We start from the raw sequence: 16,723 nt of genomic DNA, 5'->3' as shown, positions 1-16,723 counted from the left end.
GGGGAGGGGATTAAATGGGGAATGAGTGGGATAGTGAAGGAGAAGAGACAACAGGAAGTACCAGTTGGTAACATTATACTATTAGTTTAACCTGTGCTCTGTGCAGTTAAAGCTAAATAACTCTTTAGTGTTTTTTGAGATCACTTATTAATTTGTTGTTTAAATGAGGTTTTGAATACAGCATGTCTGCCACCCCTGCTTCCTGGTTTAAATTTCATTTCTAAAAAGATAGGTTTGCTAATAAAAGGTTAAGGTGTGCTGTTACCAGCTTGTGTGGCATTAAGGATATGCTGAGGACAATAACATTCTGAGAATGGGCTCAAGAAATAGCTTCAGTGAAGAAAATCTCACACTGAAATGTTCACAGCTTTGCAGGGGTTAACACAGGATGTTTTTAGGATGATTTTCAAGTATTGTGTTCGGAAAGGATACTGTGTTCAAACGTAGCACAGGCTTTTACAGAAGTTAATAATGCTATTACTGTTGTTGCATGTAATTCCTTTTATGTAGGGTACATAAAGGAGAATAGCAATATTGCTGCTTTTCCTTGCAAGCTCTTTAAGGGGGTGAGCACATGTGGGGGAAGGGAAGAGAACTGAAAATGCTCTTGCATTGTTCCCAGGAGAACTTAAGCAGTCTGCTCCCAAATTCCTTTGACAAGTGATTTTAAAAAGGAGTTGAAACAATCTAAGTTGCTTATTTAATTCTCATGTTCAAGAATCTTAATGTCACATGTCTGGCACTGACTGATAGCATATAAAGATTTTAGGCCCTGCAATCATAAACTGTTGCTCTTTGGCTGATAAAGTTTGAGTACCCTCCAGAGTAACAAATGGCACTTAACAGAAACTCCAACAGACTTCCATAAACCCTTGGTGAAGTATGCCAAAGCTGGTTCAAATTTCATCATTAGCAGAAATCATTTCAGAGACCAGGATCAGTTTTGATGTTGCAGTGGTTGGCTAAGCTAGATTTGCATGGTATCTGCGGCTTGGACTGGGTTAGGGCAGCAAACAAATACAAAAATCACGAGGTCAAGGCAGGCAAAATGACAGATACAACTGCTATTTTCAAATGCTTAGAATAGACGATCTGGTTTTGAGCAGTAGTCTTGTAACATAACATGTATAGTATCATGCAAGAGCAGCAGGGACAAAGCAATATTTAGATTAACTTGAAATAAGGTGTCCCCATACTTCAGCTCTTTCCATTGGACTTTCTTGATGTTAAAATGACCTGTGAAAATGCTGTGCCAAGAATAGCCATAGGTATGGACAGAGTGGGCAGCAAAATGTAAGAGCCGATGGACAGAGCCAAGAAACAATTTAGCCTTATCTTAGTTGTATATCAGGCACAGTTAATGTGTTTTCCTATGTTTACTGGTTTTTTTTCTCCATTTTACTTTTTTCTGCCTTTTGCAAGTAATAAAAATTATTAGTCTGCAGTAGTACTTCTTAGAACAGAAGGAACTTTCTCTGATACTATCTTACCAAATCTCAGAAAGACAAAACTCTGCAGTGGGTACAGCTATACTGTACTTCGTGGCATGTGATACTTTGATGGCAATTTCAGAACTGTCCTGGTTAGCTTATTCTGGCTGAGAAGCTGAGTATCTGACATAGGCACATAGTACCCTTCTAGTTTCATGCAGTGTTATAAGAGTTTGTAACAATGCAGATATTCGATGATACCTTGTTAGTAAGACAAAAAGCCCGGCTAAGGAGATCACAGGAATTGTTAAGGGAGGCATGTCGCTCAGCAGTCTGTTTCTAGAAGGATACAGAAAAGTTCCTGTGCGTATACAGTGCACTTTTAACATCACAGCTAAGGCAACAGCATAGTTCTCATAAAGTAGTTGGTGGGCAGTTTGTGGGAAGTGTTTTGCAGATAACTGTTGGGTTCTTTTACAGGGCCTAAGCATAAATCTGCTGCAGTTAAAAGTTACTGTTGCAAGCCAAGGAACCTGAGACACCCCCCACTACCTGAAGCTGAAAGTGTCTTATCTTTAGCAAACTTTCTTTGGTTCTCTCAAGGGATTTGGGGTTGGGGGTTCACATACAATTTCATCTGTTGTCCTGTTGCTTTATTCTTATCTTTCCATCTGGCCTTAATTGGAACACACCATTCCAAATAAAAATGACACAACCCCCATTTTGGTATGTAGGCATTTAGTTATAACCACAAATTATTAACAAGCATCACAAACATAAATGCTAATATTTACTACAAACAGTATTATGGGCTCTCTAAGGACATTGTAAATTAACTGAGCTATTTGAACTGCAGTGGATGGAGTGTAGCAAAATGGAAGGTCTCTTGCCTCTGGAAAACATTCTCCAGTAGTAAGATGTCTTATTTTGAAAGAGAGATGGCTTCATATGAAGCGGAGGCATCTGATGACTCTTGTAGCTTGCTTTAGACTTACCTTCAGAAGTGCATGCAGCACCAAGCTAATGGCTGACCTGAAATAGGTGTACATTATTCTTATGCTTTCCTTTCTTTTATTCCAGATGCTATTCACAATCTGTAGTAGCAAGAGGTGGAGTGATCAAACCCATGCTGTAGCCATTAAGCTCATGATATTGAGGGTGAATCTTATGACTTCTCTAAGAATATCTTCCTTTAACTAACGTAATTGCCTGGAGGAGAAAATAGTATTAGGAAAAATTCTTTTGTTTTACAGACTACAAAAATTTACCTAGCTCTGTCTTTACTTAATTTCAGACTATATCCTGTTAGCTTTTTCAAAATGACTGCCATTTTCACTTAACCAACAAGGAACAACAGCAAATATAAAACCCTGTTGTTGATTTACTAATTGCCTTCAGATGAAAGGCAAGAATTACAGATCCAGAAATCATGTTCCAGCGTTCTCCTCCTCAAGTCTACTGAGCGAATGTACATATATTCAGCTGGGTGTGTATCTGAGGTAGCACTAACATGCCAAGAGATTGAATTTGTATTACATCCATAGTCAGATGCCAAAATAAAAATGTTTACTGTGCAGGCTACTCACTCATCACTACACAATAGCAAATACTGTGACTCATAACATCAATTCTGCTGACCCAGAAGAGTACTGAAGAGATGGAAAGTTCATACTCTTCTAAATATTATCAATTCAAAATAGGCTGGAACAAGTATGTAGCGTACTTTTTCTTGTATTGAAATATAATATTACAGTCTGTGCACTGCTAGTAGTTTGCAGGAAAACTGACTGGTTGAATTCTGCTGGTTATACTCCTTGTTTTCAGGTTCTAAACTGCAACAAAAGACAATATGTCAAGCATGTACCTAATCTTCCCCATTCATGCAAGTATTATAGTTGCCACAGGCATCTTACTCAATTATCAGTGGAACTGAAGGTGATTCATGTGACTCAATAAGAAGAGGGGAGGGTTATGACATAATCTGTCTTCTAAAAGAGGCGGGTGACTTGTTGAAAAAGCTTACAAATCACCACTCTAACTGACTGCCAGGTTTCTTTTCCCAGCTCCTCCCCCCTCCACAGCCCAATACAAGATCCATGGTATTAGTGACAAATTTCTGTGTAACAGCTTGCTGATCAACTTCAGAAGTTGCTATTTTCTGTTTTAAAATTAGCTGTGTTGGAGATTCTTTCAGCTGAAACTGAAACAGCACACATGAGGAAAGCATAAACTGGCCTGTATTCAATTCTATTATCTTGCATATGTGCTTCCTTTAAGGGGCTTACTTTTACAGCCTATCAAGATTCAGCTAGAAGTTCTGTTACAGGAGCTTCTGAACAGAACATCTGTACAGAAGCATTATACAATGGTTGTCGTTCTGTTCTGACAATAAGCTGCATTCTGAATTGTTTCCTGTCAAAATAACAAGCAAGAAAACATAACATTCCATGCTTACTGGGCTCTGAGAAGGCTGTTATAACTTAAGATAGCCGAGTTGATGAAACATTTCCTCCCTTTCTTGCCATACCCTTTTATATTTTTGCTGATTATCCCCATTTTAAATGAAAGCTGTTTAATCATACTCTGAAGTCTGACTTTTTTGTCATATATTCTGGAGGAATATTTAAGCTTTTTTCTTGGAAAAGGACTCTGTAATGACTGGATCATGTAAGTAATACTTGGACAGTCAAGTTTCCAGCCGGTACCAATATTATGTCCAGGTTAGAGTAAAGAGCATATTCCAGAGAGAGATTTGGAAACTGAAGATGAAGCTGAAGCAGGTGATGGAATGCAAAAGCTTTTTTTTTTTTTTTTTTTTTTTCCCTAGAACCAGAAGAAACAGTTTATTTGGAATTGTTTCAGTAAACATTTTATATTAATATCTGATGCAATCTCATGGGCATTAAACTATATCCAAAATCTCTATGGAGACTATAATACAGGTGCTTCAAGAAATTCTTTTGCAGCTCCCTTAGGCAAAGTATTTATGGTATACACTTGACTTTTCAAGTGGACTACCATCAGTGTAGTTTCAACCACCTTGCCTTAGCATGCTTTCCTTCTACTTTGTTATCATGTGTTATCATAAACTTTTTTACATGTTTTATGCAGTTTCTCTCATTCTCTCATTATAAGAAATATAATCAACATATTTAGCTTACAATTTGTGGAGCTCAGGTAAAGATTTTTGGTCTTTAGGGCTACATCTTCTGAAATAACATCTCTGTGGACAATCTTGGTGATTCAGCCTTTTGATCATGTGGTTACAGAAGTCTAGTGTTTATTGTTTGTGAGCTCTTACACCAACTTGAGTCATCTGTAGTCTTATGACTTCAGTGTTATAGGTCCTATATTCAGTTGCTGCTGATACGTGTGGTATCCAACTATACTTGCTCAGTTCCCTCTCAGTACTTTCACAACTGCAGCATGCACTCCAACCATCCGCAGATGGCCTTGGTTCATATTACATTGTTTTATCTTGTCTTTATGCATGCCACAAAGATTTCCCAAGTCTTAAACAACTGCTGTGTGTCAATCAGCCACTTCTATTTAGCAGGTCATTTTGTCTACTGTACTTTTCCTGTACTTATCTGAGCACTCTCTGGCTGACCTATTGGCAGGGTGCATTTTCTTTATCTTCCCCCTTTTCTGTTCACATGGACATGATTCGCTAGGTTTTACATGGGTATTGAGTACTGGACTGCCAGCAGAGGATATTTCACAGTCACTCAGTGCAGCAGACATCATCGGAGGCTATACATTTGGTAAATGTGAGTGTAGTATAATATCTTATTTGTGATTTGATGTTGAACTAATTCTTAACTACTGATTATATAAAATGTTGAACTCTGTTTTGCATTCATGACAGATTGGTTATGTAAAAATGTTTTGGCAGTAATTTAACTCACTATGCCTATAAGGCCAGGGGGGAGTGGTCACACAAGTGGTTACAAGTATATTTCTTAAATCTAGCCTAGGAAAATAGCAAATGACAGCAGGAGGAAGGGTACAAAAGCTACTTGACTAGGCAGTTTTCATCACTGGGTTTTGTCATGAAGAGAATATTTTCCTGTCTAGCAGTGTGTGAATACTTGATGTTCTAGGTGCAGGAAAGTCTCCCCTACCATTGTGTGTGAGCCAGAGATATATTGGGGAAGGCCTGTGGGCTCTCCATTGAGAAAACTAATTTAATGGTATATAATGGATTCTTAACCCTAACGGAAACATAGCCACCAAGGCTAAAGATTTTGGATTCTAAAATGCAGTATAAGACTTTGCTCTCTAAGTGGAGTAACAACCCCGGCAGAATGGCTGGCAGTATGACAGGATGCATAGCTGAGGTCAAAGGATTATCTAGGCAGACATACAGAAATGCATGTTGTTTACTTATGAGGGTGCCTTATTTTCATTATAGTACTACGAAAGTTAATAAGGAATGAACTTGAAGACCATACGGACTGACTGACCAACCAACTTTTAATACAAAGGGCCTAAGATAAACTGAAGATGCATGTTTTATAAACATATCAGGGGGGTGAAGGGTGAGTGGTATATCTTAATAAAAGGAGAAGGCTTGAAAAAATTACATTGTGATGTTAGGACAGAGATGTTATGACACAGAAATTCTAAAAAATTAAAACTAGTTAGGAGAAGAAGAGGGAGTGAAGTCACCATTCCTTTAAGGGCCTTAGGTACTCACACAGTGGGCCAGCTCCCTACAGGTGCCACTGTAAAACTTACTCATTTGTCTGAGACTTCTGTTTGGTATAAGTTATGCACTCAGATGTGCATAGTTAGAGCCATTTCTGTTAGGTCTTGAATCTTAGTTTTACCTACTATAAACTGGTCAAAAGCTAGTGAGAAAAGTATATTCTGAGTAGATTTAACATATTATTCTTTTGACAATGAACGCTGATAAGCGAGGTGTGGAGTGAGGTTCTGCACATTCCGTTCTTCAGTGTTCTTGTTGACCCTCTAAAACAGGTAATAAGGACCAAGCTCAGTGAATGTATAGGTGATTCTAGCTAGTGGCCGTGCAGCCATGCTAAAGGACGATTAAAACATAAGAAGAGCCTGATGCATAGGAAAACAGTATAAATAATAGGACATGATTCAGTACAGACTAGTGCAAGGTTATACATTTAAGCAGAAACAATGAGTAAACACAAGATGAAGAACAGGATGCTAGCTAAATAAGAGCATTAAAAACTTGGAACTTATGGGTCCTAGGCTGAAAATGTGTCAGTGTTACTATATGGCTAATATGAAAAGAAATATGGCCCAAGAGTCTGTGAAAAGGCTTTTTTCCACTCTAGCCATTTTCAGCTGGAGTCCTGTCTCTCCTATTAGGCACTTAATTTCAAAAGAAGTCAAGGAACAATTGGTGAAGAGGAACCAAAAGAAAGCAACAAAACAGGTCTTGAAAAATTAACCTGTGAGGAAAAGACAGAAAAACTGGTGTTTGTTTAGTCCAAAGAGGGACCTGCTAATTAGAGATCTAGATAGTCTTCAAATATGTAAAACATTTCTGAAGTGAAAGGAAGGACATATATATATATATATATATATATAAAATGATAGGAACCGGTAGGCTGAAGTTGAAGAGATGATGATTCAGATCAGACATTAAGAAAAAATGTTCTAATGATGGGTAGCTAAGAAGTAGATTATCTGGGGAGGCTTTGTGATCTATTTCTGGAGGTCTTTAGGAGTAGGCAAGACAAGAATATTGCAAATAATCATCAATCCTAAAATGGAATAATGAACCGGATGATCTCTTCAGACACCTTTCAGTCCTGTTTGTTGGTGCCTTTGTGATTCTCTCACTTCCCTTCAAAATTATCAGAGACAAGGTTGCTCAGTTTCTCTCAGCTCACAAAGATGCCACACATATTTAGTTCAGCACTTTATGGCTTGAAAAGTGTCTTTTGATTGGATAAATATTTGATTTCTTGATTTGCATTAATTAGCATCAAGTTTATTTTCATCATCTGTTTTACATTTGGACCTGTAGACCTCAGTGGAGATCAAGAAGCCATGAATATATTTAATATTTAAAAAAAATCCTATTCACAAATGTTCAGTTGAAATAGAAAGGACAGTTGGGGAGGAGGATTATGACTATATTGGTGCCATTCTACAAGTAACTATAAATGAGTAGTCAGCTGCAGAGTAGTGTAGTTGAAGGGAACTCAGTGAAGTTGGATTCTTGTGTTAGCTGAAAAGCCAGTTTTATTCCCCAGCAGAAATGCATTGCCTGCAATGGAGCTGGGAAATGAACTGCTAAGGGCTCATGTTACTTTTGATACTCTAAGCAAACAGCTCTATTCCCACACTTACACAGTGTTTCAGTATGCAGGATGAAGTTATGGGACTCTTCTAAACTTTTTTTAAATAAATCTGCAGATTATTTTTTTTTTAGTTGTGGTCTTTCTCTCTGCAGTATTAAAGTTCATCGGAAATGGGATATAATAGTTAGGAACAGGCCATGTTTTAGAAGGTCTTGCTTCTTAGAGCTATTTAGAAATCCGTAAGTGACTATGTAGCTAGAGTAGTTCCTGATAAGAATTTGATAGTTTAAATAATTTGGTAATTGCTAACAAAAAAAATGTATACTTTTCTTGCAGTAATTTCTAGGAATGGCATAATATATATGGCAATTTTTACCATTTAAAAATAAACACCAATATTCCTTGGCTTTGGCAAAAGACTGTTGAGAGCAGATACCTCAAATTAAAGGTTTTTTGTCTTGATAAGGTAGTATTTCCCAATGAAAATATAATTTTCTAGAAAATATCAGATCTATTTCTATACCATTCTTGATTGCTGGAAATGAGAAAGTATTCAAAATCCAGCTAAAAAAAGGTACATTCAAAAGGTTTAATGCATATGAAATAAACAGGTTTAGTCTCTAGACACATTTTGCGTGTTTTTTGTATTATAACAAGCACTCAATATATATAATTTTTTATTAACTTTTGCTTGAAATTTTAATATTAACTGTAAAAATTCTCATAGTGCTTTTTTCCCCCAGTCACAGGTGAATCATCATTCATCTAATAATGAAACTTATCAAGAAAGATTGGCACGATTAGAAGGTGATAAAGAGTCACTCATACTGCAGGTATGTCTTAAAGAGAACATTGACTACATAGTTGATATTCAGTGAATAAAAGCTGAAGTGATGGAATATTTTCTGTTAAACAAATGTTAGCAGGTCACCAAATGTAACTGATATTTAATCAGGAATTAATTTATAATCTGTGTAATCCATCTGATTGATTTCATTGTGGGGTAACTTGGTAAAGGAGAGGGGAGTAACAGCAGTAAGAGGGAGAAGAATTAAAAAGGAAAAAAAAAAAAACTTAAAAATAATGCTGTGGAGTCCCAAAACAATGCTGTGATAGTGGTTCTCATTCTAGGTTTGCTAGGTTGTGCCAGTTGATTTTTCTAGGTTCTGTGTGCCACCATTTTTAATGAACTGGAAAACTGACAGGTAGATAGAACTGATACTTTTCCTGCTTGTATACTATACCAAAGTTGCTTTACATCATCAAAAAGCTTAAGGGGGAGGTTAAGGGGGAAAAAGAAAATTTGACAGTAAAATGCATGCCTAAAGCTCTTCCAGGTTTCCCGTTTCTCAGTTTACCAAGCCTTTTTCAAACAGATCCACTGTCCTATGTAAGTTTTTGTCCTGGAGAAAACACGTGTTGTACAACTTAAAATTAAAAAACTTAATTATTTTTTCTGGATATTTTCACTACTACTAAACTGTACATTACATGCTTTTTAAAACTGAAGCTGGAGATTCTTTAAATGGTCTTTTCATACCCTTTCTCTTTGCTCTTTCTTTGTAAGAAAGCATATTATAAGCATATGTATCAAACAAAACTTAACTATACTGGGTAGGTGTTCTCCCTACTTTCAGTTACTAGTTTCTGTAAGCATGTTTTATCCTGTATGTTCTGTTCACACTTGTGTTAATTTACTGAGTAGAATTCTCACTGCTGTTGTTAAATAAATAAACGGTTTGTGAGACATAAGCTTAGGCTTGGTTGGATTTTTTCGTTACTGTTAAACTAAAATTGCTATTACCAAATCTAGGAAAAAAAATATCCTGAACAAAAAACAAACTTCTGGTTGGGATTTAAGCGTTTAAGTTTGTGCTGTAAATTCCCATTTTTCTGAGAGGGAATCAGGTCAGGGGAGACAACATCACAACTGATATTTATTAGAACACCTTTTATTAATCAAGTGGTTATTAACTGTAACATCTTGATTCTATTAATAATAGCAAACAACTTTTCACACAGAACATTCACTTCTCGCACAGTTCGCTCACACACGTGAGCAACTCATAATTGGAGCAACAATTAGGAGGCCAAACCCAGCTGTTTACTCAGAAGCAGAGGGTTGAACTGATGCACCTGTGGCTTTGTCCCTGAAGGCTCCTTTGTTTCATCACATGTGTGTATAGTCCTGTAATCTTTGTCTGCATATAGCAGCCACTGTTGTCTTGGATGTGGTTCATGCTATACAGCCGGTTGTTGAGAGTCATGCGTGCTGGTGGGCTTGTACAGATTTGGCAGAATCTTGCTCTTCAAAGTGTATCAGCTTTTGTGGATTTAACAGGACCACTAGTCTCCAGTGCTTTCAAGTTCCTGAAGATTGTTCAGGCTCCTGCTCAGTATGTACCTTTCCTGTCTTTGTCCTGATGGTTTTTAGTAACTATTTCTTCATCCACACAAATAGGTACCCATAGAATGCAGCCAGCCAAACTCGCAAAGAAGAGTCTTTTATTACATGGTTTGGAGACCTGCCTAGAGTTTTTCTCAAAAGGAATGTAGTAAAATCAGATGTAGAAGTTGCCTTTTACTCCCATCACACCCCCATCAAATCACAAGTCTTAGTCAATATTTATGCATTTTCTTATCCCACTGCACAGTATTGCAGTAGAACTCCAAAACCCCCAGGTAAATAAGATAGATTAAAACCTTAGTCCGGTAGATGAACATCATCAACAACAACAAAACAAAAGGTGCCAAGATGGAGCTGGGGTTAGAATCTGGTTTACACCAGTTCTGCATATTCTATCTAGGCAGTCGAATATGAGGAACTCAGGCAAGTCCCACGCTGAGGGAGTCTGCTGGTACAATAAACCTGGCTCCTGGGTGTGACCGTTGGCATGAAGGATGAGAAAGTGATGGGAAACAGAGCACCTCTGTTCTATAGCTCATGTTGGACTGTGCCAGTGACTGTGGTCCATAGCTATAACCTGTAGGGAATATGGGACTCGGAGCTCTCCAGTCTTCCATCAGCCTTGCTGCAGAAGAAGCAGTACAAGTCATCTTGTAGTGGGCACAAGCAGTGCCCACTGTCTCTGTCCACCAAGACTGAGTCAAACAGTGCACCTCGAAACCAGCTTCCACTGTTCAGTCTGTAGTGGAGGCTGGAAATACTGCAGCATCTGCGATACCTTCTTATAGCCCAGTGCCTGTGTATAGAAGCTAATATATTTCAGGTGTTTGGTTTGTTTGGTTGGTTTTTTCCACAAAGATGCTTTAAAACCTTATACCATTTGATTTTTAGCTAATTGTTCAATATGCCTCACTCTTATAGATAATATTTTACAGAAGATATATTATCTACAGGCTGACTCTTGTGGGTGTTGCACTGCTAAGGCAAGATAGACTCACCAGCGTAGCGTACGCTGGGGTTATGTTCTGTGTGCAGCCTACTGATTCCCTGAAAAGTCTGGCAGATGTGATCCTGAAGAGAGGGGAAAATATGAGCTCAAAGTTGTCAACGTGCCTCTCAGCCTGACTACTGGAACATCCAACACATGCTTCTAAAGCTGCTAAGGTTTTACTCAATTCCTTTGCAGGTCACATTTAACATACAGAGTTTTCCTTACAGGTTACAATGCTAGTTGGAACCTAACCCGACCCTTTAAGTAGAGCTTGTTTTCTTTCTCTGGAACCTTGCATCAGACTGAAGGAGAGGATTCAGTTTGTTTCTTCTTGCTTTCTGGCCTCACAGGGTTGGGGTTTTTTTTGTGTGTGCCATCACTTATTTAATGGGAGCAAAACAAAAAAGTAGGCGAGCAACAGATTTCCTTGTGGGGAGTTCTCCCTGTGCCCCAGCTTGGATGTGTCCCCCTGCCATCTGCCTCCACCCACTCCTTCCTCTCATCTCTCGTCCTGCATTCATCTGTACTCTACCCTACAGCCAGCTACTTTAAAGGCAAAAAAATAATATAGTCTTCTTTCTGTCTTTTTCTATGTTCCTTTCCCAGGCATGCTTGTCATTATGTCTGTAGGTAAAACAAATACAGATCACTCAGTCACTCCCTCTGCAGCTTCCCTGAAATGAACTCAATTGTTTGTTGATTGGGTTTTAGAAATGCTGCATAGTGGGTACCTCTTAAAGGTTTCACTTCCACATACTGTACTCTTTTTTTTTTTTTCCTTTTTTTTTTTTTTTTAAATAAAGGTGTTGCAAGGTTAGATATGAGAGCATAGATAAGTTTTTGTTAACGCAATTCATTCAAACTGGAGTTTAAACACCTAAGGTTGTTTTTTTGTTTGATATAACATTTTTCTAGTATAATCCAGGCTTTTATATAAATAAATAGTAAAAAATGAATATATAGAGTGTATGTGCTGCTCAACATACGAATTAACGCGGGGTGGGGTGGGGGGGGGGTCCATGTCTTTCTAATGCTATCCTCAGCATAGTTTTTTCAGCTTTGCAAGCTTTGAGTTAGGCTGCTGGGCTTTTCTTATTACACACTCACTGGTCTGTACCACCATTCCCACAGTTCTTTACCAGTATTGCTTATTGTTTCTCTTCCTGGGATTCATTGTCTGTATCTCACGTCTTTTGCTTTCATGTTTTGGCTTGCAAAGCCTGGGAATTTTTCTTGGAATAGAACTTTGCTGCTGCTAAAACATGCCTTTTACTCATTGCATTCTTTATAACTTCAGAATGCTTTATTGATAGGTAAGCTGTTTTTCTGTTCTTGTAAGAAGTAATTGGTTGGTTTCCGAATGAACAGTTTTATTGTTTATCTGTTTTAGGGAGTGAAATGCCAACAGAACCTGAAATGGCAATGCATGCTTCAAAACCACATAAAGTTTTTTCAGTATCCTATGTTCTTGTTTGGTGCTTTCTAATTTTTCAGACTTTTGCATGAACTGACTCAGGCTACCTAGAGTCTTCCATCTCTTCTAGAAATGCTCTTTCTTTTTCATATTAAAACAAAATAATGGGGGGGGGGGGGGGGCAGAGGGCGGGGTTGAAGAAAGATAAAGGTAAGACTGAAAAATTGTCTGTCCTGATAGGGCAGGTTGCTGCAGTGCACGAGAATATTAAACCATTGAGGACTTTAAAAGAGAACTTGCTGTTAAAATGTGCATTTGGATGTTAATTGTATAAGGTAATTGAAACTTATTTACAGTCAGTTCAGTAGCATTGTGCTTCTCTGCTCAAATTACAGGTGAGTGTTCTTACAGACCAGGTAGAAGCTCAAGGAGAGAAAATCCGGGACTTAGAAATCTGTCTTGAGGGGCATCAGTTGAAACTGAATGCTACAGAAGAAATGCTTCAACAGGTAAAAATCTGGATTGGAAAGCTTCTTGCATAATCTTCTCCAACAGAGGGGTGAACATATATGGTCAGCTTGTCTGCATCTGCATGTGTGAGTGCCTTTGGCAACAAGATAAAATAGGAAGAAAATACCTTTTTTATTGTTCTCTTGCTGCTTTGCACTTTTTTTTTTTTCAATAAATGTTTCTTTGTTTTCCTGGTGCAGAAACGTTTTACTGGCTGGTTGCGTAATACCGTACGTGGCAACATGTAAAATGAAACTATTGTGTCTTATAGTGCTGTGCTGATGAACTAAATTTGGATATGGTTGAGTAACTGGTTAGACAGGTTAAATGTATCTAATATATGTAGGAGTTATAGAATTAAGAAGTTTTATTTAAATATCTTCTGTTTTCATAGCTGAACAGGTAGTAAGTTGAAATGAATTACTATATCAAGCTTGATTCCGTAACCATTTTTTTGCTTAATTTAGGAGCTTTCCCCTTATTTTTGAAAGAAAATTGGTATATAAGGACATTTTTCTCTATTTCAATCGACAGTTTCAGGCTATGTGATTTAATTTTTGCTCTTTCATGTTACATGTTGATATAACCCATCTGTTGGGCATAACAAACGATAAATTAAATACCTTACATTTCTTGTGTTACTGTGGAGCTGGCAGGTCTGTTGATGCAAAGGAACTTCCCCAGTGCAATTTTCTATTATTACAGATGCAGATCATCCACTGGTAATATAGTACATAGATATCAAAATAGATTTGAAACTGTAAATAACCCTCAAAATCTACACCAGAAATTTGCAGGATAGATATTGTTCTTGATGAACTTACTTCTCCCTACCGAAAACACTGTGTGATAAATTTACTGGTTTAGTCTGTGAAATATACTAGTCTTTCTATGAAGTATTCATAGCTTTAAATTATAGTTGTGTTAATCTATATAAACTTATAAATTACAGTTGTGTTCATCTATATAAACTTATTTTACTATGATAAGGATCCATGTACATATGTATGTAAACACTAGCAATTTCTATAAGCAACTTGTATCCTAAACCTTTTAAAGTTATAATTCTGCAAGCTTCTCTAAAAAAAACTTGGTCTCATACAACTGCTGCAGCCCAAAGTGCTTCCAGCTGGGAAAGGTTTTATTGTCGTATTAACTGAGGGGACATTTTTAAAAATGCAAGTAGCGAGTACATTTAGTTTTTTAGTGAGATCTGAAGTGAAATTCAAAGAACAGTAACTATTATGAAAATCCGTTTTCAAACTTCAGGAAGGCATTCACAATAGAGTGTAGAAGTTTCCTGTTTCAATCTAAAACTAGATAGTTGTTCTGTGACTTCTGCTAAAACTGTTTATTGTTTCTCTGACTTAAAATTTTCTGCTCTGATAGTTTTCTGAGGAAACTGTGAATTTAAAGCCTAATTTAACAGAACACTGCGGCATCTGAAAATAGAATATAATAATGCATGTACATTGCTATTTCAGTGAAAACGTTTGAATCTACCCTTCTGGCATCAGGCATATGCACAAATTGCTTACAAAGCTGATCCTACAGTGATAAGCTACAAAAGTCTGTACTAAAGCTAAAGAAGTCAGAGAAACTCCAAATATGTTTAACATAAACCTTAAATCTAAATTTTGAGATGACTTTGAGTGGCTGTAATTGTTGCCAAATGGAAGTAATTTCAAATTTATTTTCTTTCTTGTACACATATTAAATAGTTAGCCATAAGCTCAAATTTGTTGATTGTTTTGTATCATAGTTTTGAGATCTTGTATTTGAACATAATTTACAGAAATACTGATGGGCTTGCTTGTTGATTGCTAAATTTCTAAGTGACTGATGTCTCATGCTTACAGCATATATAATAGCTCAAGTTAGAGTGTTTTGTTTTTCAAGAGAGAGAATTATCTAGGCCACAACTTGGTAAAGATTTGTTTCATTTTAATCCTATGAGTTTGTCTATTTGAACTTTGCACAGAGACAGACACATACACAAACACATACGCTTAGTATTTTAATTTTAATGTGAGTGAGGTACTTTCAATAGATGAACCAAAATTTAAAAATAAATTCAGTGTGGAACTGAGATATTTAAAATTTATTTTCTCACTGGAATGAGAAAAAATGATGTTAAGGTTTTAGTTTTGGAACAGTGAGAAAAGCCAATTCAGTGAAATACTAGAGGATGATGAGTGAATAGTAGTTGTGGTGTCTTTCTTACATGGATTACATCCCTCAGTAGATAGTGGGATACGGGAAACCCAAGTTAGATCTCTCAAAATCTCAACAGTCAGAGAAATTATACATTTATTATGGCTCAGCAAAGGGCCCTATTTGTCTATAATTTATTTTGAAGGCTCTCTTCTCAGTTCATCTTGTTGAAAAGATTACCCTCTACAGGGAACGAGCTGAGATTTGGAGAGAAGAGAATGACCTTATAATGTGGTGATTGGGATGTTCACATAAGGTATGTCACCAATAGGCCTTCTTGCAGTTAATTTGTTGAAAGGAGAGTGAGTGTTTGGCCTCAGGGGCTTCAGTAGACTGATGGATCAATCGGGTTTTGGGGAGAGTTGGGTTCAGATCTTCTCAGCAGTTCCCAGTGTCCTGTACAAGTGCTCATGATGCTTAGCAGAGAGATGAAAGGTACTAGTGTTGTCATTGAGTTTTTCCAGTCAAAACTATGTAGTGGGTCTTTGAAGACAGTATTTATTTATTTTTACAGTAAACTAACTTATTTCTAATAAGAAAGAATCATCTAGCTCTATGTACCTATATAAATATTCTTGCTTTTCAGAAAGACTTCTATTATCTTCCTGAGGTGCATGTAAATCCGATTTTATTTCATGGTTCTGCTTGCTTATTTAGAATATGTTGAACTCCACTGATTTTTACCTTTGTGAACGTAAGTCGACTGCTTCTTCAAAATAGAAAATGGAATGATAAAGTTAATTGCCCTAGCTTGAAAAATCTATAATGTGTATTAGTAGAACTGAGCTAACTGCAGTACGGATAAGTATATTATTTACTTACCTGGGAAACCATATACCCAGGATAAGCCCTGTCTTTTTAATTTTGGGAACTATAAGAAAAGTGACTCTTAATTAATTCTGTGCCCAAAATGCTACAATAAAAACAAAAATCATACACTTTAAGATAATTTAATGACGATATCTGGTAGTTCCACAACAGAAAGGATATATAATGCTACCCTGCAAAATAGTTTTTGCTGAATCTATGCTAGCAGAGACTTGTCCACTTTGTCAGGGCGGGGTTACTGCCTAAAATTCTTCTGGCTTATGATTTATGTACAGTTGTTTTGAACCCTGCTACAAAGTGATCATGGAAACACTTCTGAAACAGCACTAAAATAAACTTTATATGAATTACATAAAATGGCTGTTCAGCATTTGGGGTGGACATCTTGAATGTGGAATAGTAGGAACAGATAGTGCTGCTGCTTTGTGGAAAACTGTGATTTTTCATCACTCTAAGAGGATGGTGCAATATCCCTTAGTTGAAATGTGAACTTTCAAGAAATGAGTTGAGCCAATCTAAAGGTTACTGCTACAAAAAAGAAGGCCTCATTCTCCTTTCATCCTTCTCCCTGTTCCTGACCATGTGCTTCTGCAACTTATTTTATACTGGCTGTCATGCTCATCAGACTTTTCCCTCGAC

General features: G+C 37.1%; 1 protein-coding gene across 20 annotated transcripts in view; it reads left to right on the top strand.

Moving 5' to 3' along the window:
* PPFIBP2 (PPFIA binding protein 2) overlaps positions 1 to 16,723 on the top strand; it is a 112,514-nt gene that overhangs the window by 54,062 nt on the left and 41,729 nt on the right. For 19 of the 20 annotated variants that reach the window (XR_012653183.1, XM_075048148.1, XM_075048161.1 and 16 more), the window contains 2 exons: positions 8,464 to 8,553; positions 12,928 to 13,041. Coding sequence is in view for 19 of the 20 variants with exons in the window: in XM_075048148.1 (XP_074904249.1) it covers positions 8,464 to 8,553; positions 12,928 to 13,041 (204 nt within the window). In the remaining variant the exon portion in view is untranslated. Of the gene's footprint in view, positions 1 to 5,027; positions 5,201 to 8,463; positions 8,554 to 12,927; positions 13,042 to 16,723 lie in introns of those variants that run through there. The other variant, XM_075048166.1, reaches the window with a different exon arrangement.

This window comes from Buteo buteo, chromosome 16 (assembly GCF_964188355.1).
Source record: "Buteo buteo chromosome 16, bButBut1.hap1.1, whole genome shotgun sequence".
Classification (NCBI taxonomy): Eukaryota; Metazoa; Chordata; class Aves; order Accipitriformes; family Accipitridae; genus Buteo; species Buteo buteo.
Note: the sequence above shows the minus strand (reverse complement) of the source record. Positions and strands in the feature narration are given on the sequence as shown.